At 33.5% G+C, this 27,490-nt stretch overlaps 1 protein-coding gene across 4 annotated transcripts; it reads right to left on the bottom strand.

Moving 5' to 3' along the window:
- Positions 1-20,402: 20,402 nt before the first annotated feature.
- On the bottom strand, positions 20,403-26,586 carry LOC112273895 (cell division cycle 20.2, cofactor of APC complex). 4 transcript variants are annotated; one of them, XM_090245793.1, is made up of 10 exons: positions 26,435-26,586; positions 25,558-26,029; positions 25,006-25,119; positions 24,371-24,832; positions 24,050-24,152; positions 23,437-23,762; positions 22,977-23,126; positions 22,659-22,885; positions 21,317-21,824; positions 20,403-21,171 (listed from the first exon to the last, which is right to left on the bottom strand). In XM_090245793.1, the coding sequence occupies exons 2-8, from the start codon at positions 25,681-25,683 to the stop codon at positions 22,733-22,735; spliced, it is 1,434 nt and encodes a 477-aa protein (XP_090101919.1). In that variant the 5' UTR covers positions 25,684-26,029; positions 26,435-26,586; the 3' UTR covers positions 20,403-21,171; positions 21,317-21,824; positions 22,659-22,732. The 4 variants fall into 4 exon arrangements, with proteins under 4 accessions (XP_090101919.1, XP_090101917.1, XP_024358694.1 ...); XM_090245791.1 differs by having other exon boundaries at positions 21,345-21,824; XM_024502926.3 differs by lacking the exon at positions 21,317-21,824.
- Between the last annotated feature and the right edge of the window lie 904 nt (positions 26,587-27,490).

The raw sequence follows: 27,490 nt of genomic DNA, 5'->3' as shown, positions 1-27,490 counted from the left end.
AAAATAGATTAGAAAAATAAAGAATATGAGTATATATAAGAAAAAATTAGGAATTGATTTAAACAAAAATTAACTCAAAAGAACAAAAATTGATACCTGAAAAGAAGCAATTATCAACTTGGGTCAAAATCCGACCTTGAGGCACAAAACTAGATATGGATGGCAACTTGGAGGTTCTTTTGTAAATTGGAGAGTGGGATTTGAGCATAAACTTAATAGATTTTTTTTAGAATTAATTTTAAAGGAATTAAATATATAATTACTTTGTAAGATCTTTGCAAAATCATAGTTATTTTGGGTGACTCCAAAATTTGTGAAATAAAAAAAATATTATATTTTGGAGAATTTTGTGAGTTTGGTAGTAGATATATGGTTCAAATTTTGAAGACTTATGAAAATAGTTGTCTAACGTGTATGTTGTAAGTTTGAGCTAGATCAAACTATTGAATTGAAGGCTATTGAATTTTAAGTAGGTTGAGATCTCAAAAATTGGACTTTGAAAGACAGTTAGGATTTCTAAGATTTTTAGCAATCTACTAGTTGGATAAGAATAAAATTTGTGTCTAAATATAATAGACTTGTTTTTCTAAATATATGTAATATTTGAGAATAATTAAATAGTTTGATAAAGAGATATTAGTATTCGAAGTTCAACCTTTAGATTGGAGCAGGAGGGCAACCAACATCCTAGCAGATTTTAGGTTTTTTCTTTCATTTAGTAAATATGATTATCTTCAAATTTGATGTTTTTATTTCCAACTTATTTTTTGAAAGGTATGTAAAATTTTAAGTAAGATCAATGGTTTAATTGATAGATATTAAGGTTCTAAACTATATTAGGATTAGATTGAGTAGAATTAGGATTTGATCTAGGATTTGATTTAGGATTTGATTTAAAGTTTAGAATTTGATCTAGGATTTGATTAAGGATTTAATATTTTTTTAAGATTTTATTTAGGATTTAGGATTTTTCTAGGGTTTGATTTAGGATTTGGTTTAGAATTTTTCTAAGATTTGATTTAGAGTTTGGTTTAAGGTTTGATTTAGGATTTAGAATTTATTTAAGATTTTATTTAGAGTTTTATTTAGGATTTGATTCAAGATTTAGGATTTTTCTATGATTTATTTAGGATTTGATTGAAGTCCATTAGGATTTTCAATTAGGATTAAATTAGAATTTGATTGAAATTTATTTAAGATATATTTGTGATTATTTTAATTTTTTTTAGGATTTCTTAAGATTCTTTTAAGGTTTAATATGGATTTTTTTTCAATTCTTTTATAATTTTTTATTATTCTTTTTTTAATTTCTTTAAGGTTTCTTTTAAATTTGATTAAATCTTATTTAGTATTGTTAAGATTTAATTAGAATTTATTTAGTATTACATCAAAATTAAGTATTTATTGTTGCAATTTCCATTCTACGTTCTATAGCCAAGTGCTCAATGTATTCTTGAGCAAGACTTTACATAATACAAAACCAATATATTTCTAAATAGAAAATCATGCCATACGAAATTGTACAACTTTTGGATACAAATTTTGATGATCTCAAGTAGGTCTAAATGTAATATCAACTAAAAATGCTACCTATGTAGCCAATGGTACTTCACTTGAAGGATATATGTTCATGGCCTTCAAGTGATTTTTATCAAATATAGCAATAACTTTAGTTGTAAGTTTTTCTTATAACTTAGCTAAATCTTCTTATATTAAAGGCTTTATTATTGCTTGAGTTCCATTTTATAATGGCTTGGATACTTTGCCTTCTAAAATTTTATTAACCAATTGAAAGATTCATATTAATTTAAATTCTAAAGCTAATAAGTCAATACTAGAAAACATAGATATTTTTAATACTTTGTATGCTAAAGTATATATTGTGTTTTTAATACTAATATATTCATCTTATATTAAAGTTGAAATAGAAGACTTTGTTGCAAAATTAACATCCACAAGGCCAAATGATATAAGAAATTTTACATAAGTATTAGAATTTCTACAATTGCTTAGACGGCTAGATAAAGGTTCTAATACTTTACTTGTTGTAGGTACTATATTCTTAGTTGTTGTTTGAATATGTATGATAGTTACAACAACCATTTATTCTAATATACCAAATATAGAATTTTTTTGGAAAAGAAGAACTTGCTCTACTACTAAAAATCACATGAGATCAAATGACTTAACATAGTGATGCTAGACTATTGAATTTCTTTTTTAGCTCGGCAATTTTAGCTTACAAGGCCTTTTTCTTAACCAAACCAAGCCATTTGTGTGAATGTAATATGAAGCAATTATCTTGATTGTGGTTAAGCTTACCACAATAGATACAATTCAATTGCTTCTTTTTAGACTTATCTCCTACTTCAACCATGTCAATTTTTGGCTTAGACTGTTTCATATGTAAAGGTTTCTTCTTCTTGTAATAGTTAGGATCATTCTTCATATGATTAGATTCACCACACCCCCAACAATGCACAATCTTTTTAGATTAAGTTTCTTCTAAGCTACTTGTGGCAATTGCCATTTTCTTAGACTTAAACACATCCGCCATCTAAGCTACCATGTTAGTAGTATCAGATTAATAAAGTACCTTATTATATTTCTTAACTTTAGCAAACACTTGTGCTAACATCGCCTTATCATCATAGTTGAAAATAATTCTTGATATGGCTAATCTTTTAGTATATTTTATAAATATACTAACCTCTACTTGGGTTGGATCTTTTTCCTTCACCATAGGCATGAAGCTTGACATAGCACCTTCTTTAAGAGCTAAAATATGTTTTATGAATGTCTTCTAATATTACTTTACTTTATACAATTTAAGTGAATATTCTCCACTCTATTTTTTATAGATTTAGAATACCTCATGTTCCAAGTATTGTAGTAAGAGTTCAAAGGCATATCATTCATTGAAAGTGGGAGACGTTTAATACTTCTTCTTTATCTATATTTGAAATTTGAGTTTCTAATCTGATAAAGAAATACTTATAATTCTTTTTAAAAGTCTATTACTCACCATGTTTCAAGGATCATCTTTTATCTCATAAAATGTATCCACCTTTAGGACCTAAACCTTCTAAGTAGTATCTAATGCTAAAACAAATTGAAAGCCTTGTTAGTATCCACGTTTAGTCCAAAGTCCTCAATGTTATCACTATCTAAGCAATTTGTTAAAAGAGATTGATAATATTGATTCTTAATATATGCTGTAAAAAAATTATTTGGATACTGTTGTTCTCCATCCAAATGCGCCGTCAGATCTTCATTCAACAAACCCAATTCTAGTACTTGAGATTCACGTCAGGCAATTTGGTTGTCACGCTCCTCTAACATCTTCTGCCATTCTTTTGTCAGTTTCAAAGGTATCTCCGAAGGTGTTGTCGCTGAAATAAAATTTCTGGAGTAGAGAGTTTTGAAGAAATATTTTTGGTTTTCTATTATGGAAGGAGGGTAAGGAAGTCGTAGTAGGAATTGCACTGGAAAATCTCCATTACAACTTGATCCTACTACAATTCAAATGTTTTAAGTATTTGTACTTTTTATGCAATAACAGCAAGTAGTGGAACGTAAGGAGGCAATGGCTACTAAAGCCTTGCAATCTGTTGTTGGGTTTTTTCATCAATTTGATGGAAGAAATATTTTCAAGTATCTTAAGTATTATTCTCGAGAGATGGAGCTCAAGAAAGTGCCGGAGAAAGATATGATCCTTACATTTGAGCTTGCAGTTGTACCAGAGCTTCGTGAGTATATAAAGGGCATTATTAAAACTCATGGAGAAAAATGGGAGGATTTTATCCTTCAGCTAAAAGAAGAGTATTCTTTAGAAGATGCAGAAAGGGTGACAAGAAAATCATTTATGGAATGGGTCAATAAATCCAACAAGGGGTTGGTTGCAACAGAGTTATTCTAAGAATTTGAAAGACAGTTTCTTCAACTGTCTCGAGTGGAAAAGCTTACACTTGAAAATGATAATGTGGAGTTATTTCTTCAATCAGCTAACAATGATTTACAAAGAGAGTTGAAATTATTGTTGGAGGATAATACAGAGGACGATGGACTTACTATTGATTGGAAGAAAGTCTCCAAAGCTATGGGCATACTTACTAAAAGAGAGTACCAGAGAGGAAAAGTGGTAGTAAGGCAAGAAATAAGATCTCTACCAACTACAATATCTCGTAGGCAAATGCCAAAACTTGCTATACCAATAAGTACTATTCCAATTCCTATGTCTATAATTGCACCACAAAAAGATGTAATTGATGAGTTGGTAAAAGGAATGAAAGACTTACAAATCAAACTGGCAAAGCTAGAAGAGAAAGAAAGATTACTTGAGAACAAATCTGTATCAAAGCCAGGATATAAACAATGATATATTTAGTGCGATAGTATGGAGCATCCTCGAAGGAAAAGTGGAGATTTTGCTAATATTTTATGACAGGGAGTAATTTTATGGAAAGATGGAAAAATTACGTTACAAGATACAGGTGAGTTTCTCAAAACCAATTTTAGAAAGAGAGGGATGAAAAAGGTTTTGAAAGAGCATTTATCTCAACAAGCTATGGCATCAAGAGAAGCTATTACTTATGGCATTGAGACTATAAGGGAGAAGGAGGATGTTTTTGACAAGCATGTAAACATAGGGGATCTATGGAATCATGCTATTATCAACATGAATAAAAAAAAAATAATAAGGTAGAAATTACTTAATATAGCTATAATAATTAGAAGTACCACAGGATGAGATGACTCTGTAGATATTATGTTTGTACATGCTTATTTGGCAAAGTTTCAATATGAAGCCCTAATAGAGGTGAAAAGAGGAAGAAATGAAATAGAAAAAAATATAGAAGAGCCAATAAACAAGAGGAGATCTCAAAGGCATGTAGAAATAATACAAAATAAAGAAATACCTATACCACATGCTAATAGACCATTCAAGGCTGGGCCATCGATATTACATCCTGGAAATGCTTTACTGCCAAAAAAAAATAGGAAGAAAGAATAGAAGTTAATAAAGACAAAAGAAAGAGTAAGCATGTTACTTATAAGCTTCAATTTGATATTGAGGCAGCCATAGATTTGAAAGGAGTCTTGGAAGAAAGAGTATTGAATGCTAAAATTAAATTTACTCTACGAGAAATTTTAGGCATTACAAAGAGAGAGTTTCATGAAGTCATCATAGACACTATTAAGCAAAAGAGGTAGTTGACAGGAGAATCTTTTGTATCTAATGCTTTGGATATAATCTTGACTGAAGAAGAGGAACATGAATTGGCAGAATGTTGTATCAATAAAAAAGGATAATTTGATTTGGATGAATATAAGGATGATGACAAGGGCTCTGGACACTATACCAAAGGACATTGGACAAGAGCCACCACGGAGACTTTAGTAAAAATAGAAGACTTGGTAGAACCAGTAATTGCTCTCATTGACCATGGATCTGAAATTAATATTATGTCAAAAGAAGTCTATAAACATGGAAGGTGGCCCATTGATATTAACCATGGATGGATGATTCGGGCAGCAAATAATACATGAGGAGATCTTTATAGTGCTTGCCTTAATGTGAAGGTAAAGGTTGGAGATGTGACTACAAAACAAATTTTTTTTGTTGAAGACACTACTTCATATCCAGTGATTCTTGATCAACCATATATTACAACTGTGAGGATGGAGACCAAAGTTTTGGATGATGGATAAGCATGTGCCCATATAAGAAGTCAAGATGGGAAAAGGGCAGTGCAATTTCTAACAGTACCTGCAAACCATGAGCGCAATCGAGATTATTTACGAAGTGATTTATTACGAAGGATTAGTGAAGAGTTTACGGATTTTTGCAGGGTACTAGTGTAGAGCGGTGTCGTATGGCGTGATTTGCTATCTGAAAATACATTGGGTATCTAGCTGTAGAGAGTTTAGGTTTCACTTGTATATTATGCCTTAGCTCCCAAAAATCCTCTTTGCTTTGTATAAAAACTCAAAATATATTAAAATCCTTCAAAACATTTTTCTTCCCGCAAAGACCTTTTTACATCAAATTTTAGGATCTCATATATCTCGATCTAACCGTTCAGTTTGTTTCAAATTTCTACATAAGATAGATGCTATTCTTAAACTTTACCACAACAAAAATGAACCGTACATCTATCACCGATCTTTCAGCATCTTAGAAACCCTAGCAGGTGCACAAAACCCTAACTTATAAGCATCTAAAAACTATTTTCACTATATCTCAAAAACCCAAACTCCAAATTCTACAAAACTTATGTAGAAAGTTTTATAACAAGATTGTACACAATCTTGAAAATTTTGAGTCAAAACCTCGTCAAATTGTCTGAAATATAACTCAAATCACAAGTACAAGTAAATCGGGCTACTTACTACCCTTAGATTCCAAGCGCTGACTTCAACTGCCAATATCTCCTTTATCAAAGCTTGGAATTTGACAAATAGTAGGCATAAATTGTAGCCGAAAAAGTGCTCTCTCCAAATCCAGTCGCCGATCCTCGTTTGCTGTCTGTATGCGTGTGCAATTCTCCAAAGAGTGACAATAGGTCCAAAAACTAACACCTTAACTTTGAGCGCCTATAACTTCTTCATAAAAACCCCAAATGACACAAATTTTGCACCAAAACCATATCAAAAACCCTAAACCTTCTGACTCCAGCCTCCAAAGTTCGAATGGCCTCGAAAAACTAACCCTAATCCCTAATATGGCCTCGGGCAGCCTCCTCAAAGCCCATTGGTCATGATTTTTGACCAATAGGAATGGAGATTTTCATTATTCATCTCCATTCATCTATATTGGTGCCCTAATTACTCCTTTTGCTACCAAAATCCTTCTTCAATCCTTTTTCTTATAAGATTTATATAATTTATGCTCTAAACACCAAATAAAAGAACCAAAAGAAGTTTTCAAAGGTCACCAATGTCTAACAAAGGTGATTCTAAATATTTAGAAGTTACTATCAACCAAAAACAATCTTAAAAGCCACTATCAAAAGGAAATTAAAGTTACACAAATTCTATAGTAATCTTTTTAAACAACCTCTTCTCAAGGTAATAATCAAATTATATTTTACAACCAACTAAAATCTACTAACATGGCTCTTACCATGTTACTTAATAAAGTATATATTAAATATATAATTACATTATTTTTATATAGTAGCCGAACCACAACTTAACATCCACCTCGTCTAAACCTACGCATCCTCCGGTGTGTACCAAGAAGAACTAAAGTTGTGGTCAACATCATATTACCTCCTCAGTAATGTCTTCTTCAAAATCCAATTCTTCTTCCTCATAACTAGATAGATCAAATTCTTCTTCAACATCTTCGAGGATTAGTTCTTGATTCCGTTGTTTGAAAAGTTTTACACATTTTCCTACAATTGGAATTTTGAGTCTTGTTCCATCTAATTCTCTTAATACATATGTAACATTATCCAAAATATGTACAATCACATAAGGCCCAAACCAATCCTTAGAGAACTTTTTAAGAGTACTATGTTGGTTATCCAAGCTATTGTCATATACAAGAACTCAATCACCTTCTTGAATATCTTTTGGCCTCAACGTGTGTCACTTATCAAATCTATCTTTATTCTTCAAGCGCGACTCTCTCAGCTTTATAATTACATTTTTCACATCTTTAGGTCTTCTTTCTAATTGACGAATCCAAAGCACAAGAAGTTCTTCTTTAGATATATTATCTTGCCAAGGCAAGATACTCCAAGTAGGTATTTACTCTTCAATGGGTATAATGGACTTTTGTCCTTGTATTAACTCTATTGACATATATCCTGTCACTGAAGTCTGAGTAGTACAATCAGCCCAAAGAGCAAATGGTAATAATCTTGGGCATTCTCTTGCTCTTTCTTTGCAAGCTTTAACAATGGTCTTTACAATAGGAGGATGACCTCTCTCACTTTTAGCATTGCCTTTTGGATTATAAGATGTAATAAATGCTAGCTTAACTCCACATCTCTCAAAGAACTGTCTAGCCTCATGTGCATCCAATTCTCCACGATCAGCAGTAATTTTTTCAATACATCCATATCTACAAATCACATCTTTTAATAAAAATCTACAAACTCCTTCAGTGGATTTTGTTCGTAGAGCTCTTCCTTCTACTTGGTTAGATAAATCTTCTCGTGCCAGAGCCAAGTATCGCATTTGCCATATCCCCATAGGCATAGTAACTAGGTCCACAATCTATTTATAATGTATTGTAAGTAGATATGTAGGATGCAATCCATCTCTATGTCGAATCTTCGAGTATATCTGACAATTTTGGCATGATTCTACGAACTTCACCACATCTTTATACATATTACGCCACCAATATTTTTCTTTGAGCTTATTAAAGGTGGCATAAATACCTCTATGTCTTGCCTACAAACTATCATGAAATTCATGGATTAACTATTCTTGTATCTCTTTCTTGCAAACTACTCTTTGTGGCATTCCACTACCCCGTTTGCATCACTTCCATAGGTAACCATCTTATAAGAAGTAGTTATAAGCCTTCTGTCTAATTTGTTTGAAATGAATATCACTCCATCTTGATTGTCTTGATAATGTGCTTAAATAGCGACTAATATCAATCCATTCTTCTTCATATAATTCTTCTATAAATGGTCTTAGATATTCATCTTCTCCTTGTTATGCCCTAGAATAAAAGGTAGTACCTATATCTTCAGTATCTTCAATCAAATCTTCTTCTAATTCATATCTGGCTCGGAATAGCATATCTGCTATAAGATTATCCTTGCCTACTATATGTCTAAATTCAGGATTCAAAGATTTAATATATGCAATCCATCTTAGCATAGCAATATCAGGGGTGTTATAGTTGGTAATCATTCCTAATAGTAGCAAGCAATCTGTTTCTACTATCACTAGTGCTCCAATTAAATAATCTCTTTCACTTTTCATAGCTGTAACTATTTCCCATAGCTCCCGTTTCACCTATAGATAGTTTCTTTGTCGTTCACTTAATACTTTAGCTCCAAATCTAATAGCATACCTGTTACCTTCTTCATCATTTTATCCTAAAGTCCAACCAACAACTATTGGACTAATATCAACTGTAAGTATCACCGATTTGCCATCCTCATAACTTATTCTTCGCTATATAGGTGGAGAAGATAATAATTGCTTTAGCTTTTGAATTATTTCTATATGTTTTTTTTCCCATTTAAATATCTTCCCTTTTCGTAGCAAACTATAAAGAGGATCAGCTACATGTGCATAATGAGGAATCCATACACAATAAAATATGTAAGCTCCTAAAATCCTTTGTACTTTTGTTTGTCAACTACAAATATCTTTCAATCGTTGTATGGCATCCACTTTATTAGGATCAGGTTTGCGACCAAACCATCCACATAAATGTCCTACAAGAATAACTTCTCAAACTCCAAAGGTAGATTTAGCTCCTGATAGTGTCAAGTGAACCTCTTCAAGTCAAGATAAAATTTTATCACAGTGTGAAATATGATTAGATACAAATTTACAGCACCCCTTCTGATCCATTGTTTCATTTTTTTCTTCTTTCACACATCCTTTTATTGGAATATCATCAAAGAAGGGCATAATCTTTTCTAGAAAAAAATCACAAAGAACCTTATTCATTCCATTCATCATGTGAGCTACTGAGTTTGTTGCTCCTTGTGGCAATGTATACATCTTAACCAACCCTAAAGGTGTCCTCATAGTAGTAACATCTTTGCTTCCTTCACCTAGTTGAAATTGATCATATCTAGAATAAAGATCTCCAATAGAGTAAATAGCTCTACCAGCAAATACCTCAATAAATTCTCCAACAATTGGTCCTACTCCAATATTTCTAATAGTTACTTGATTTATTGGTTGCATATCTTGAATGAAACATAGTGTTCCATTTTTCTTTGATACTGTAAACCAATGGCTGGAATATGGTGCAAATGATGGCTTGAGGATCTTCATTTGTATCTTTTCTTTTAAAAGCTCCATAAGTTTAAGTAGATGTGCTTTAGGCACTGAAATTGGTCTTAAATCCCAAGGAACATGTGGGACAGTAAATATAATCATTGGTGCCACAACACTTGGATCGACACATCTAATTTCTAAAGGTTCAAAAGTAAAAGCCTTTCCATGCATACTTAACATATTTCTAAATTCCATTTCTTTAACAGGCAATAGTAAATTTGCAGATCCTATTTTCAACTCATTTAGTATTTTCTTACTAAACTTGTGGCCAATTTGTTTAGGATCGTGTAAGTCCTTCTCCTTCAAAGCTTGTTGAACTTGATGATTGGAATCACTAGGTAATGGTATAGCGAGAAGTTTTATTTTCCTCTCGACAGACTTGTACCTAGTTTCAACTTTGACTTCATAATCTTGAAATGCTTGTATAGCAGAGTAGAGCTCTCTTGAATGTACTTGCATCACTTGATCTTCATTTCCTTGTTCAACCTCTAAAAGTTCTTCCATAAAATCTTCTAAACCAGTGTCCATATATACACTTACTATCTTATCATCTCCATCAAGCACACCCACTCTTTTTAGGTCATTTTCAGATTTTTTCACAACTTTTTTCTCCCACTTTGGTAGATTATTAAGTTGTGTATAGATAGAAAATCCATTCTTAGATAATTCTACAACACTTGTACAAAAGATACTTTCTTTTTCAGGCGAGAGTACCTTCTTTGATGTACCACTACATTCTCACTATCATGTTATGGTTCGGGTATTATATGAAAATAATGTAATTATGTACTTAATATATACTTTATCAAGTAACATGGTAAGAGCCATGTTAGTAGATTTTAGTTGGTTGTAAAATATAATTTGATTATTACCTTGAGAAGAGGTTGTTTAAAAAGATTACTATAGAATTTGTGTAACTTTAATTTCCTTTTGATAGTGGCTTTTAAGATTGTTTTTGGTTGATAGTAACTTCTAAATATTTAGAATCACCTTTGTTAGACATTGGTGACCTTTGAAAACTTCTTTTGGTTCTTTTATTTGGTGTTTAGAGCATAAATTATATAAATCTTATAAGAAAAAGGATTGAAGAAGGATTTTGGTAGCAAAAGGAGTAATTAGGGCACCAATATAGATGAATGGAGATGAATAATGAAAATCTCCATTCCTATTGGTCAAAAATCATGACCTGTGGGCTTTGAGGAGGCTGCCCGAGGCCATATTAGGGATTAGGGTTAGTTTTTCGAGGCCATTCGAACTTTGGAGGCTGGAGTCAGAAGGTTTAGGGTTTTTGATATGGTTTTGGTGCAAAATTTGTGTCATTTGGGGTTTTTATGAAGAAGTTATAGGCGCTCAAAGTTAAGGTGTTAGTTTTTGGACCTATTGTCACTCTTTGGAGAATTGCACACGCATACAGACAGCAAACGAGGATCGGCGACTGGATTTGGAGAGAGCACTTTTTCGGCTACAATTTATGCCTACTATTTGTCAAATTCCAAGCTTTGATAAAGGAGATATTGGCAGTTGAAGTCAGCGCTTGGAATCTAAGGGTAGTAAGTAGCCCGATTTACTTGTACTTGTGATTTGAGTTATATTTCAGACAATTTGACGAGGTTTTGACTCAAAATTTTCAAGATTGTGTACAATCTTGTTATAAAACTTTCTACATAAGTTTTGTAGAATTTGGAGTTTGGGTTTTTGAGATATAGTGAAAATAGTTTTTAGATGCTTATAAGTTAGGGTTTTGTGCACCTGCTAGGGTTTCTAAGATGCTGAAAGATCGGTGATAGATGTACGGTTCATTTTTGTTGTGGTAAAGTTTAAGAATAGCATCTATCTTATGTAGAAATTTGAAACAAACTGAACGGTTAGATCGAGATATATGAGATCCTAAAATTTGATGTAAAAAGGTCTTTGCGGGAAGAAAAATGTTTTGAAGGATTTTAATATATTTTGAGTTTTTATACAAAGCAAAGAGGATTTTTGGGAGCTAAGGCATAATATACAAGTGAAACCTAAACTCTCTACAGCTAGATATCCAATGTATTTTCAGATAGCAAATCACGCCATACGACACCATTTGAATTTGATTGACTTCCCATTGAATCAGTGGAATCATGGTCTGATTAATGAATTATTGTTGCCTTTGTAAATGCCAACAGTTTTGGGTAGGGTGCTTTCCTCCACAAAATGTACATTGAACACCCGTTTGTCTGGATGATGGATATTCCATATCAAAATGACCTTGTCCCTTATAATTATTACCCCATATATAAGGTCTCGTATTAGAAGGCTTATGTCATTTCTCCTTATCTTTAGCCAAATTCATGGCCAATTCTTCCATTTTCTTTGTTAGATTTAATAACAAGGCTTCATTTGGATCTTTAACAGCCGCATTTGTGAACAACTCCGGTTGTTGATAGATTGGCGATATAAAATAAGGTGTCATCATTATTGGCGCTATTCCTTAGAGTGGTGTAGCATTAATTGGTTGTTGCAACATAACATTCTTCACATTGGAGGCAGCCATTTGTGGATAATTATCCATCGACACATTTTCCAGTTGTATTTGTTGGCTTCTTGAACTTGGAATCATCGTGGCCTCCACTGTTAACAATTGGTCATAATGACATTCTTCCCATACCTTTGCTCGAGCCAACGATGCCTCTACCATAGCTGATCGAGCCTCTTTTATAAATATTTTTAATTTTGGTAGATGCAAACCGTTAATTAATATCAACAATATAAACATATTTGGCATTTGATTATTTGACCATTTACGAAGTATATCCGCGATCCAGCCATAATAGGACTCTACAGATTCTCCCACAAACATCTTGCTATTCATAAAACTTTCTCGAAGCCAATCTTCAAATCCAATTGGTCTAAAATGGGTTAAAAAGGTGTTCCTCAAGGCCTCCCAATTGGAAAATCTACCCACTGGTTGTCACATATACCATTCAAAAGCTATATCTTTTAAAGTTGCTGACAACCATCTCAACCAAATGTCTTCAATTCTACCATTATTAGCCACGCAGGCTATTAAGAAGTGAGATATATGATAATCAGGATCAAAACCCGGCCAACCACTAAAAGTAGGTAATGGTGCCACACTTGTAGTTAGGTCTCCTACTGCTCCCATTTGTACTGCAATTGGTACTTCTGGCACTCTTGTAGCCATTGGTGTTATCACTGGTCTCCTTACTATTTGAATCTAAATTTTTCTTCCTTTGGTTTTTTTTGGATCTACAATTCCTTTTTGTCATTCCCGTAGGATATTTCTTATGCGTAATCGCTCCTATCTTTCTTTCGTTTGTCGATTAATTCTTTGATAATCTTCCCCCCCGTGATATTCACTCATAATCTTTCATTTTTCTTTACAAAATCAATAATGCTTTGAATTATAACTCACATATTTGTAATCCTAAAACTGATTCTTCTCACGTTCTCATTCAACATATAATTCCATCTCCCATACAATCAATTTCTAACATTTCATATTATTATCATTTCCCCGGCAGCAGCGCCAAAATGTTGTTCTCGTTGCGTTCAAGTTTTAGTAGACCAAAGCAATTGAACTAATACAGGTAGGTTCGAACATGAGGAAAGACTAATTATATGAATTGGGTCTGTTAGTGTCACAATTGACTATACTCTGGCTATGTGAAATCAATTATCAAACTACAAAATACCGAAGCTTACTACTTTTGTCTTAATTCAACCCATAATCCATTCTACGATTAAAAATTCAACAATACTTCTCTCAATCATAATTCTTCATAAGCAAATAATAAAAAAAACAAAGAGGTAGTACCAAGCTTACCTCAACTTACGACTCTCACAATCTAGCTCTTGGCTTATGACTCTCACAGTCTGGCCTTGATCGCTCTTTCCTCAACCTATTTATCCTACCAAAAGATGATCCGTTGGCCAGCAAATTCCAAAGATTATGATCCTTTGAATTTTTAACCATTTATTCCACTAACAACCTACTGTTACCAACTAAACTGCCTAGCCATCAGTCTAATTCTCAAGGTTGTCAATAACCAACCAATAACTTACTACAAAGTTTATTTATCTATTCTACAGATACTTACAAGTATCTTATGGCTAAAAAGATAACATGTGCCTACAAAACCACCAAGCTTTGTTGTTCATTTGAAATCATCTTTAAATCACTATAAATCCAACATATCGACAAACAGAAGGATTTCACTACCTATCAATCCAATATTATTTTTATAATAGGTTTATCATTACAAAATAGTATAAATACAAATTAGAGTAACTACAAAAAACCTCCAACAACAATACCTGCAATTATTGAAAGGTATCAAAAATAAAATCCACAAATCTACATTAGATTTTTATTTCCAATAACACATAAGTAAAAATCAAAGTAAACTAGAGTAACCAACACCTACCTATAGTTGAAAATCACAAATTTTAGAAATTATAATAATAAAAGATAATTGCAATAAAATAAAACATGGAAAAGTGAGAAAAAATCAAAAAATTATTTAAAAAGCAATCAATATTTAATAAATATCACTTCAATGCTCTAAATAGCCTCTACTTTTAAAATAAACTTTTTGGACCTCTTCTATAAAAAATTGACTCAAAAATAATCAAATTTGGACTCCATATGCATTTGGAGTGAGCTTTCAAACTTGATAATTGATAGTTTTGGATAATATGTATGTGTATGTGTATTTTTATTTTATTTTATTTTATTTTTAATTCCTATAACTATACAATAAAGCCTATGACTAAGGACCTTTCACCATGGTCCTATGATTGCAACATCTTTCACTATATACTGATGCTTGAGCCATTGTTTGTTCTCATCTACCATTGTCTGTTATTGCAAATTCTTGTTATTTTTTTCGCAACTTATACTAATCCTTATGCTGCAGTGCCTTATATAAAACATCTTGCTAAGCAATCTTAAGATTGTATCCAATGCCAAATCCCAAGCTCTTGTATTGCCTTATACTCTATTGTAGTATTGCTCTAATATTATAGTATGTATTTTGACCCAATACTATTGGTTCCAATGTCTAGTATACAATATTGTACTCCAATGCCACAATAGTAATTTAATTGGTTCTAGTACATAGTAGTGCCCAAAACCTAGCAACAAATATAAAAGCTAAATTGTAATTTTTTTTTTTTTTTTTTTTTGATCTACTTCATTCTAACTTGTTATATCACAAATTGAAAAAAAAAGAAAGATTCTTGTCAAGTGAAAGATTAGAAATCTACACTAAACTAAGTCAAAGATTTTTCTCCACTTAAGTACTCAAAGTCTAATTGATATAAATAAATCAACTAACGAAAAAACTATCAATGGATGAAAAACTACTTATCAAATTAAATTACATTCATCCAATCAAATTTGGCACTCAATGCCATATGGCATGACAATGAAGATCCATCTCATATTCAACGTATATCTTTTTGAGCCATATAAGATGGTGAATATTTCAAAAAAAAGACAAATGCCACCTCTTTCAATAGAAGTGGATAACAATAAAGAATTTGAGGTAGAAGAAGTTTTAGACTCAAAAAGATATCAAAATAGATTGAAATATCTTATTCATTGGCATGAATATGATATTAGTGAATGTACATGAGAGCCAATAAAGAATCTTACAAATGCAGCAAAGAAGGTTGATGCTTTTCATTGACAATATCCATCAAAATCAAAATAAAGTATAGCAAATCTTTGTTATAAAAGAAACAAGATTTAAGAAAAATAACATTATATTTTTTATCTTTTTTTATAATATATATATGGCACTAAAAAAATAGAGATAAACAACCAACAAATTCCATACAAGAACTATTATTTACTAACTTATTTGACAAAATATTGTAATTTTTATAGTCTTTAAGTTGATGTAATTGAGATGAAGATCCTCAAGAATGACATGTTCTTCTTTGAATAGATGATAAAATACAAAGATTTTGGTATCATGACCTTAGAAGAGATTTTCAATGTTATGTGATTTTATTGGATGTAGAAACAATTCTTGATGGTTTTATAAATATATTGTTTGAAAGAAGTTGTAAAGATTTCAATAATGATCATATAATAGGGTAGTCTTCTTATCTTAGAATGGGACATTAATTATGGCTAAGAGGACCTATGAACTATATTCAAAAGAAACAAAGATCAAAGTATATAAGAAATATAATTTGTCACATCTTAGACTTCATTAATATGTAATTAGTGCTCCTTATAGAACTTATATCTAGAAGAACGGATGATGTCACAATGTTGTATTGTGTGGTTTTTTATCTAAGAATATACTAGGTACCTAGCTATAGAGAGTTTAGTTTTAACTTATTGGCCAAACTCTAATAAGTTATTTAATCTTTAAAGTAGAAGATAAATAAATATTACAATATCAAAAAGATATCATATTAATAAAATATTTTATATTTAAGAAGGTTTGTACATAAGGCTTTCTAAAATATCTAAGAATTTCCTAAAATTCTTGGTTATACCTAATCATAACTAACTATTTGCTGGTAAGTTAGATTTTCAATAATTCCAAAGAAAATCCATAATCTTCTTTCAAAAACTCATCTTTATATCAAAATTTAACCATATCTCTATATATCCACCTTCAACACGTATATATATATAAATATATATATATATATATATATATATATATGTAGTCTTGAATTCCAAAAAAAATTCCTTTATATAGTATAAAATACTCAAATTATAATAAAATTCTTTCAAAACATACTTTTTCTTCAAAGGTTTTTTTCTTCCTGAACTTTAGAAATTCATATCTCTTGATTCAATTATTCAATTTTTTTCAAATTTACAAATAATATAGGATTTATTCTCAAGTATTACTACAAAAAATATTCAATGATAAATTTGCAACTAATTGTCTGGCATGTTAAAAATCTTAGCAAATGCTTCAAATCCTAATTTACAAAGACTTGAGTACTATTTTCTTCATATCTCAAAAATCCAAAATCCAAATTCCATAAAATTTATATATAAAGTTTATTAACATAATTACACAAATTTTTAGAAATTTTACGCTAAATTCTTATCAAATTGCTCAAGATATAGCTCAAAACACAACCACTAGTCAATCGAGTCACTACTCTTAGATTTGCAAGCACTGATTTCAACCTCCAATATCTCTTTTATCCCATCAATCCATCAAGCAATATGCCAAAATTGTAGCCAAAAAAGTGCTCTCTCCAACCTCACTTGTGGATCCTCTGTTGCTTTCCATACTCGTGCGTTATACCCAAAAGAATGACAGTAGGTACAAAATCAACACCTCGACTTTGAGCACCTTTATCTCCTTTGTAAAAATTCCAATTGACTCAAAATTTGAACCAAAACTATAGCCAAAATCTATAACTTGCTGATCGTGGCCTCCAAAAGCTCGAATGGCTAAAACATGTAATCCTAATCTCTAATATGGCCTCAAGCAACCTCCTTGAAGTCCATTGGTCATGATTTTTGACCAATAGGAATGGAGATTTTCATCATCCATTTCCATTTATCTATATGGATGCCCTAAACTCTCTTTTTGCTATCAAAATCCTTCTTCAACTCTCTTCTTTATAAGATTTATACAATATATGTTTTAAATACAGTATAAAAGAAACAAAATAAGACTTTAAGGATCACCAATATCTAATAAAGGTGACTCTAAATATTTAAAAGTTACTACTAATAAGATCAACCTCAAAGTCAATTTCAAAAGAAAATAAAGTTATATAAATTCTAATAAAAGTCCTATTAAACTATCTCTTTTTGAGGTAGTAATCTATCCACATCCTATAACCAACAAAAATCTATTAACATGGCTTTCACCATGTTATCTAGTATATTTTATATTAAATATATAAATATATTATTTTCATATGATAGCTAAACCACAACACAACAATAGACATATATATTTATTCTAATAATTATTTATATGATTAAATAGAAGTAAATAAATATAAATTAATTGAATATTATCTTGTGAAAAAACTTCTTAGAGATTTTATAGATACAACTTTGACTTTATACGTATTTGTAGTTGATTGATAGGTTAGAAACTTGATCCACAAATTAGCTACATGTTACATGCCTTTGTAGCTTATATAACAAGCTAACTATGTGGCACACATATAAAAAACTTGGCTTGTAAGTTAAAACATGGATTTCATAATTTAAACATGTGTTGTAGGTCCTAAAGCACGTTGCTACATAGCTCCTAGTTAGATAGTATATATGGAATAAGAATAAAGTCTTTTTTACTCTTGTCAATATTTTTTAGTCCTTATTCTTGTTTCAAGACTTTTTAGTCTTCTTGTCTTTGATAATAGCTATTCTAGTTTCAATACTATATTAGTTTTGAGTGAATATCTATTCTTTTTAAGTTATATAAGAATATATTGAATTTTTGGTTCTTTGAGATTCATGTTTTTGACAACATATCATGAAGGAACTTTAATCATATTTTCTTATTCAAAAGTATCTTAGATATAATTGACTAGTAGAATCAATATTTTTAAGCTAATTCTTCTAACATTTTTTTTAGATTATCAACTTTTTATTGACAAAAGTCTTTTTTGTTGAATATTTTTAATTAAACATACTTTGATGGCATAGTTTAGATTTATACTATAATTGAATAAAATAAATTTTAATACAAATATACATATATATATATATATATATATATATGTATAAAGATATTATTTTTTAAAATCCAAAAGATATCACTAAAAGCAAGTATAGTATATTACAAGGGCTTCAAAGATGTACTAAAGAAGATGTAGTGCATAAAGATGTAAGATATCTTATGTAAAGACATACAAGACAAAAGAAGATAAATAAACAAAGTAGTATCATGGCATCTTAAAATATAAGTAATAAGTAATTTTTAGAAAAACTTAACTAAAAAAATTAAATATTCATATTCAAAAAAAATCACTTATGAACATTGATGAAAATTAGACCTTAAGGCAAAAATCACGCCCTTATAGCAAATCTGAGGTTCTTTTACTAATTAAAGAGCAAAGTTATTGATGTAACTTTAAGAAGGTTGTTTTAGCATTGGTTATTAGTAATTTGGATTAATTATAAGTTTTTGAGAGCTTTTCAAAGTCATAGATGTTTTTAATGATTTTAGATTTTGAAAAATAAGGCTTACATATTTAAAAAATTTGTGAATATTATAGCTAATAGAAAGGTGAAAATTTGTTAGTTTGTGCATGTGATTTTTTTGAATGTATTTAATAAATTGTAGATTAAATAATAGTTGGATTGAATAATATTGGAATTTGATTAAAATAGGATCTCAAATATTTGATTTTTAAGGTCATTGAGAGTTTTTGTCATCTTAAATAATTTTCCAATTCAATTGAAGCAAAATTTTATAAAAGAGTAGTGACCTTAGTTTTTTAAAACTATGCCAATTTGAAAAGCAAGTGAATAATTCAATAAGAGATTATTGATATTAGAAGCTCAATATCTAAGTTAGAGAAGGAAGACAACTAGTATATGAATAAAATTGGAGCTATTTTTTTCAATTTATAGATTCAATTTTTATAAAATAGTGCAGTTGTGATAAGAATATACATAAATGAAAATTAGTTCTTTTAAATTTTATTCAGGTAAATCCTAGTAATAATTTAATTAACAAAATATAAGAGAAAGATTTTACATAATATACAATTAGTTTGTTATAGTCAATTTCTTAGAAGTAAAGAAGTTGTTGGCTGTATAGAAAAGTTGATAATATACTATGTAGTCAATATTGACTGTATATATTCAAAACATTAAATAATTAAAACATCCAATTTAATTAATATATATAGTCAATATTGACTACATAGTATATTATCAAATTTTCTATGCAGCCAACAACTTCTTTACTTCTAAGAAATTGACTATAACAAACTAATTGTGTATTATGTAAAATCTTTCTCTTATATTTAGTTAATTAAATTATTACTAGGATTTACCTGAATAAAATTTAAAAGAACTAATTTTCATTTATGTATATTCTTATCACAACTGCACTATTTTATAAAAATTGAATCTATAAATTGAAAAAAAAAAACACTCAAAAAACACAAACACAATTATTAAGAGCTTTCCTCAGACAAGAATGTGACAGCTCGATCTTAGGCACTTCTGAACAAATTCCTAGTTGTATATGCAAGATTATCAACCTAGAAAGTTCAGAAAGGTATCAAAAAACCTTGTCCAACAAAGCATTTTATTGCAATTTTATCAATCCATTTAAAATAATATCCTCTCATGAGCTCTGAAAGTTGGATATTGAAAGTTCTCTTCACAATATTGTAAGTAAATATTTTGGTACTCACGAGGTGTCCAAATCTTCTGTTGACAGTGTTAATAAAAAAATAAATAAAAATAAAAAAGGCCTGCAATATGAGAACATGTATTCACTTGGTTGTATAATAGCTGCTTCAATCAACAATTTGTTTTGGATTTCTATGCTCATCAACAAAGATACTCACTTCATCAAAACCATCATTCTTTTGCCCACCAAATATATTCTATGCGTATTAACATTTTTCTTGATAATTCAAACTGCCTAACACCATACACGCGTTAACCCTTTTTCCAGGTAATAAGTGTCAATTCCTTTCCAACAGTTGGCATAAGAAAGATGGTCAAAGAATGAAATTCTCTGGCTTGGGCAAATGAAGCTACATCCAAATATGGATCTCCAAACAATACAATCCAGAGACTGCTGCACTACGTTGCTGACAGGCCACTTCTGGCAAACTGGTCTATGGGTTTGCTGAGAACAGTACAGGATGATACCGTGACACAGCTTGGTGTTGGCAAGGGAAACCTTAGCGCGCAACACTGGTATCCTCACGAGCAATGTACGTATCTCGACCGGAAGGGTGGGATGTAATTTCACTGTGAGCTTTCGACGCCCAAATTCGCGTTGGCCTGAAGCCGGGTCCCAAGGCGCCACCTTTGATAGATACCCGGCTTAGCTCTTGTTGAAGCCATCGTCGACATCATCGTAGAAACTGCCCACGTAGTCTCTATCCTGATTCTCTCTTCCCCAAATGTACGAGTAATAAACCGAATTAAGAAAATGTGAACTTGGTAACAGCCATCTTGAAGCCAGTGAAAAGGATTACGTACTTCCTTAAAACCTGAGAATAACCATCAACGCTAAGGTTAATCGAAATCTGTAGCTAGCACATTCATCTGCTATGTTCTGATCGTAGCTGGTCTGGATGACGGTTAACTGTGGCCACTACGGACGAATAGGAGGATACCAATGAAGAAATAGCTTACTTATGTGTAGTGCTAGGTTTGAGTTTACCGTTGAAGCCATCGCCTGAAGAAATGGCTCCTCAAGGACGATATATGACTTAGGCTCGTTGACATACTGAAGTCATAACCATATGGTAGAATTTCTCGCCAATCCACTAAAAAGCGATCTGAACTGTAACACCAGATTGAATGAACAGGGTCTGCCAAATAAACTAAAGTAGGAATTTTGATCGATTTGCTCTTCCTAAAAGTATACGCTGACGATGTGTGGAAGACTGAGGGGCAGAACTCCTTCATCCACGGGGCCTCCGTCAGATGCTGTATTAGCATTCAAAACCTAATGCGCTGAGTAACCTGGAAATCCAATTCCTCACGCGTGGACAAGAATTCCCCAATTGATGTTGAGATAGATCAAAGCAACCAAAGAAATATTGGTGGCCCGGTAACGGCACCTCTACACCAACACATATTCAGTACATCTCGAAGCCTCCAGAGATATCATGCTCGTAATTCTCCAGCTAATCCGTATCTGATCACAAATTGGGTCACGAAGTTCATGAATAGGTCACATGGCACCAGAGATTGATAAAAACTTGAAACACTAAAATCGTGGACCGCCTGAAGTCAACTTCCTCTTCGTTCACGACGCATTGCTGCCCCTGCGAGTAGGAACAGTAGACAAAGAGACTTTTCTGAAACGCCAAACACCGAATGGTTCATTCGGGGCAGGTTCCGGATCTCTTATGCAACTAAGGATTACAAGCCGTGCTCCGATTCCAGCGCAAAAACTTTAACTGCAGTGACGAAATAATTCACCGGACAGTTGTATTGAAATTATTCAGGTGACAGTCACCGACGAAGTGATTTCTGCCAGTGGCGTCGTCCAGAGTATGACAAATGTTGACTATAGTCAATAACCGGAGTAGATAACGATCTTAATTGTGTGTTGGCGTTTATCGAACACCGTCGGTATAGGGTGAGACATCAGTGACCAACGACATCCGTTGAAGTAACGATGTATCAAACTAACAAGAGGCAATCCATTCGACGTGTACTTACTAATAACCAAGCAGATAAGAATAGGGTTGGAAGATATCACTTCTTAGAATAGCCGAATTGGATTACTTGATAACTAATCAAGTTGGCATCCAAATGTAAAAATTTAGATGTCAAAACAAACTTATTGACATGCTTACAGTTTGTCACATCATCACAACTTAGATGAGTTAACATTGGTCAGAGACGAATTTTTTAATGTTAGGATCCGATCAATTATTTACGGTTTTAAATTGCTATCTAGTGGAACCACAGACATTTGCGGGTTGAATTAATAATGTACAAATTTAAGAAGTATGGTACATACCTGGCAAGGGTTTCATGTCAATATGAACAACTGCAGAGGATAGGTTGAATGTTCAAAAGTTTGAGTCGGTGAAATTATCGTATTCTTGTTAAGGAGTGTAGGACACTCCCAACTTCCTTAGCCTTGGATCTAGATTTCGCCTTCAATGCCTCTGGGTCTCCAAATACTTTCCAGAATCTGAGAGTCTCGTCTCCAGCTGCCGACGCTATCGTGTATCCGTCAGGGCTCTGCCAGAGAATATTGCACAAGTTACAAACATAGGTTGGATACACCAGCGGAATTGAGAGACCACTATCTCCTAAAGACCCAGAAGGTTACCTGTGCCAGATGCAAGACTCTTGAGGTATGGCCAGTGAGCTCAGCCAGCTTCACCATAGACGGATACTTCCACAGACATAGCTGATTTTGGCTAAATCCATGAGAACTGAGAATCTCCCGCTCATGCTTACTCCATTGCAAAGCGCACACCTAATATTGTGCACCGAGATGGCATATTGTTACTCGATTGCAGAATATTGAAAATAATTCAGAGGAAAAATAAACAATTAGGAACTCGGAACAATTAAAGACACCCAGAAAAGAAATGCATTCCGGATGAAAGCCAGAAGCAGACGTCTAGATAGTTCAGTTAGAATTGAGGTTACGTTTACACGACTGTTCCCACTTCGAGTAAAAATGTTGTGGAGGATAGTTTCAGCCCTCGGAATTTGAGATAAACAACTTCAACCTGATAGGTGTGATACTCGTCATTGTGCCTGAATGAGAGTTACATACATACCTGGGATTGCGTATCGATGCTATTAAGACAAACCCCCGTGTGCGTGTTCCAGAACTTGATGCAGCGATCAGCTGTTCCACCACCCGAAGCCAACAAATTACTCTGAAAAGGGCACCAAGCTAGAGCCTTGACTGCAGCTCTATGATCGTCAAGTCGGAGGAGGTACGGGCTGGGGCCTTGGTTTGAGGCAGCAGATGCATCCCATATGTAGAGTAGATTGTCATTACCACCACTGGCAAGTTGATGTCCGGACGGAGACCACTTTAACCCACAAACCTCCTGTTCATGGGCTTCCATTCTTCCAATTACATGGTCCCGTATCCTAACTGCAGGCATCGACAGAATTGTTGCAATGAAAGCTTGAAGAATAATCAAATTGAACTCATATACAACTTCAATTGCATCTTGCATCAGTTTAAGGGCTCTATAGTGCAGGAGTATCAGACAGGTACCTTCCATAAGGATATCCATACAGAACCGAAGTGCTGTACTCACGCAATCAGTGTTCCTAACTAAAAATTAGGCCACACAGCAGGCTGCTGACATCACAGTGGCCAATTCCCGATTAGACATTAAATAACAGAGCGAGAAGAATCCTAAGGAGAATGGATACCATCATGGTTTATAATCGAACTGTCGCGGCTGCCAGAGCTCAGTACGGGGCCGTTCCATGCTAAGCTTCCAACACGGGCGGAGTGGCCTTTCAGGGACCTCAACTGCATCCAAACAGATCCCATCCACTAGAGAGCATTAGGACAAACAAGGTACCAACTGGGCGCTATGACTTTGTAAACGGAACGAAATCTATTGCTCACTGTCTCCGACACGTTAAGGAACATTGATAGAAATCGGGCCGTGTGTCTCAGTACAGTATACAGACGACACAATCTACAAGGCTATTTCCTTCAAAGTGATGCGAAACGCCTTGTCTTACCTGTCGAAGCTCCTGGGAGTCCCACAGCTGCACGTCAGCGTTATTCAGCCCGACGGCAAGGTACCTGCCATCGGGTGCCCAATGGACACTTGTGACTGGCCCGTCTTCATCAGCAGTCAAGAGCTCTGCAATGGAACACGTTGTGGCATCCCAAAGGTAAACAGTATTTCCAAGAGCAATCGCAAGAACATTATTAGCACTCCAGTCTAGCAGGTTCAGGTAGTAGTCATCAAGGAGGTCAGGTGCATCAAGAGTCCTTTCGGCTGTTTGAGGAATATGCCGAAAGTATGCTCGGGGTTTTGATTCTCCAGGGGAAGCATTCTGAGAGTAAAGGGACTTGCGGGAATTTTCAAAACCCTCGGGTGGTGGTGGAGGTTTGCTCTTGAATGCAAGTATGCGACTCTGCCTCTGATGATTGTTGCAACGAAGCAAGTTTTCGGCAAGCTGTTTTTTGTACTCTTCCTGCAATCTCAACATCAAAAGTCGTAAAAATGATGAATCCTTGACACTACTCAATCAAACGAGATCCAACTTCAATCGCCCCTTCGAATGTAGATCGTCTTTAGGAGATTTCAAAATAAAAAGGCGCCACATGCTGGTGAGACAGGATGAGGTGGCTCGCTTCAAAAGCCTACCTTAGATGGAGAATGTACACTGCCATTATTCACGGCATTTTCCTCCAAGCCTGCAAGCATGTAATTAGCAATGTTGAAGTCCATGGCACTACGGTCGGTGATGAATCGGTCGCTCTACATGAAGAGATGCCACGAGTTAGAATAAGACAGTGATGGTAAATATCAATGAGGACGTGTCAACATCTCGTCGCACGTTGAGAAATTAGTACTTGCGTAGAAAATGCAGTGATTAAGCGAAATTCGTTGTAAAATCGAATTTCTTGGGCTTTGACCTATCGTAGGTATTCTGATGTAACCATTTTCACGCAAGAATACTGTAAGAGCTTTGGTGAGACAAGAAATTCGTTTGATCTAAATTTATATGATCCATGAATGCAGCAGTAAGATTTGATAATACAAAATTTTGGGTTGAGAAGATCACAGATAGGTGATTGCAAAAGCTCAGGAAAAGGAGCACCAGCCGCCGTCCACCTCCCAATTGCAAACGAAAATCAAAAGAACAGAATATGCAAACGTTGTACAGGTAGTATCGAGTCTATAACGAAGTATTACCGGTCTTCCTGGAGTCTTGCTCTTGGGAGTCTTCCTACCCAATGGCTCCGGAGAGAACTGTTCTCTGAGTGGATGTCTATCGTTCCTGGCGTCGCTTCTGGTGGGTGAATGGAAAACCTTCGCCATACCCTGCACAATCGATTCCTACACAGTACGCCCACGCAACCCTAGCAAGAAATAGAGTACGCCAAATTCCAAGGGGAAGTATACAGACCATGCAAGTAGGTCCAGATGTAACTAATAAGCCCTGAAATGCAAGTGCATGGACAATAAAGTAATGGACAAGTACAAAGAGTTCTTGACGCAACAATCATAAGAAAGCTTTCAAGTCAATGATGCAAAACACTAGACTCAAGCCTGGAGAATGTGGTCCGTCTGAAAAAATCCGTCAGTATCAGAATGCAAGCTTACAAAACCGCTTGCTTCGCATCCGAAACTGACAAGCGCAATTGTCCTGGGTCGTTACATAGAGCTGTTGACAAGCCAGTGAATAGGAAGAACTATAAGTCCAGAGTCCAAGCCTGAATGGCAGGGTCAAGAGCGACGTTGCAGGGCTGAACTGCGTGCAACACTCTTCGCTAGGTAACGTACAAAAGACCGAATCAGTTACTAATCCGACAGGGAACGATCAGTATAGACAAGCAAACATCAAAATAGCTGACAGCAATTCGTCAACAGCAACAGTGGCGATTGATAGTAAGTTGTGTTTGTCTAAATCAAGGCGCTGGACGCATCCCGAACCACGATCCTGACCACAAGAAGCAAACCCGCAAGCCAAATATGACAAACTGTTCATGAGTAGCAATGCCAAAACTCCAGTGACACAACCTTGCCTATTAGTAAGCAGCCAACGTCTAATTAGAGTTTGAAAGATTACAGGGTTGGGGATTGATGCAACGCGAATTGATCGCCGGTGAGAGTGCATTGACTGCTGCCTGAGGAATGTGTCAGAGGCGATCATCGACAATGAGCTGATCTCGGTCTCTCAATGGGGGCGGGATTTGAGCGGCGGCGAGCTCGAGACGAGGCTTCAACGGTCGAATTCCATCGCACGGCCAGTTTTGAATTTTGGCGTGCGGAAGGATCTAGAGGCCCTAGTCCCCGAACGTTCTATATGGAGTTCCCAAACGGGTGCTCCACGAACGAATGTACCCATCTGCTCTCCATAGCCTCCCATTCCTCTCATGAATTCGTATATTCGCATGTGTAGTGGATAAATGTACGTATATCAAGGCTATATATGTATAAATAATAATGGTTCTTTTTTTTTAGTTAGAGAATCCGTTACAGTTGTATTTTTTTCTTTTTTCCACCGATTGCACTTTTTATTGCATTTCTAGGACTATTATGTAACGGGGTTGATAATAATACCAAGTTTTGTAGTCCAGTATTAAATTCAAGGTTTACAACAAAAATCAAACATTACATCAATAACTTGTTTAGTTACCCAATCAATTTTAATAACATCAGCATCAATCATTACAGTATATATTATAAAAATAAGAAGAAAAAAATAAACCAAAATAAACCAAAGGTTTCACTTCTTCAATTCCTTAGTTATTTATTTATTCATTTATAAATACCTCTTTCAATTTCAGCAGCATTTGTGCCTTTCTTTTTTTTTCTTTTTCTTTTTATCTTTTCTGCAACAACAAATACAATATAATTTCAATTCAAAAATCATTTGCCTCCCTTGTTTTGTAGACTTCAATTTTTAAAAAGTGACTTTGATTTTCATGGATTTTGATGCATATTTATCAGTGTAATTTCTTTCAGATTAGAACAATAAAGTTATACATAGTAATCCATAAATAGTGCAATCTACATATAAATAGACACATACATCAAGAATAGTATTGAACATTTTAATTAAGAACAAAATGAGCGAAAGAATATACAACAAGTGTTATTTAAAATTCAAAATTCAAATAAT

The sequence above is a fragment of the Physcomitrium patens genome, chromosome 21 (assembly GCF_059467195.1).
Source record: "Physcomitrium patens ecotype Gransden chromosome 21, ASM5946719v1, whole genome shotgun sequence".
Lineage (NCBI taxonomy): Eukaryota > Viridiplantae > Streptophyta > Bryopsida > Funariales > Funariaceae > Physcomitrium > Physcomitrium patens.
This window is presented reverse-complemented; position numbering and strand designations above follow the sequence as displayed.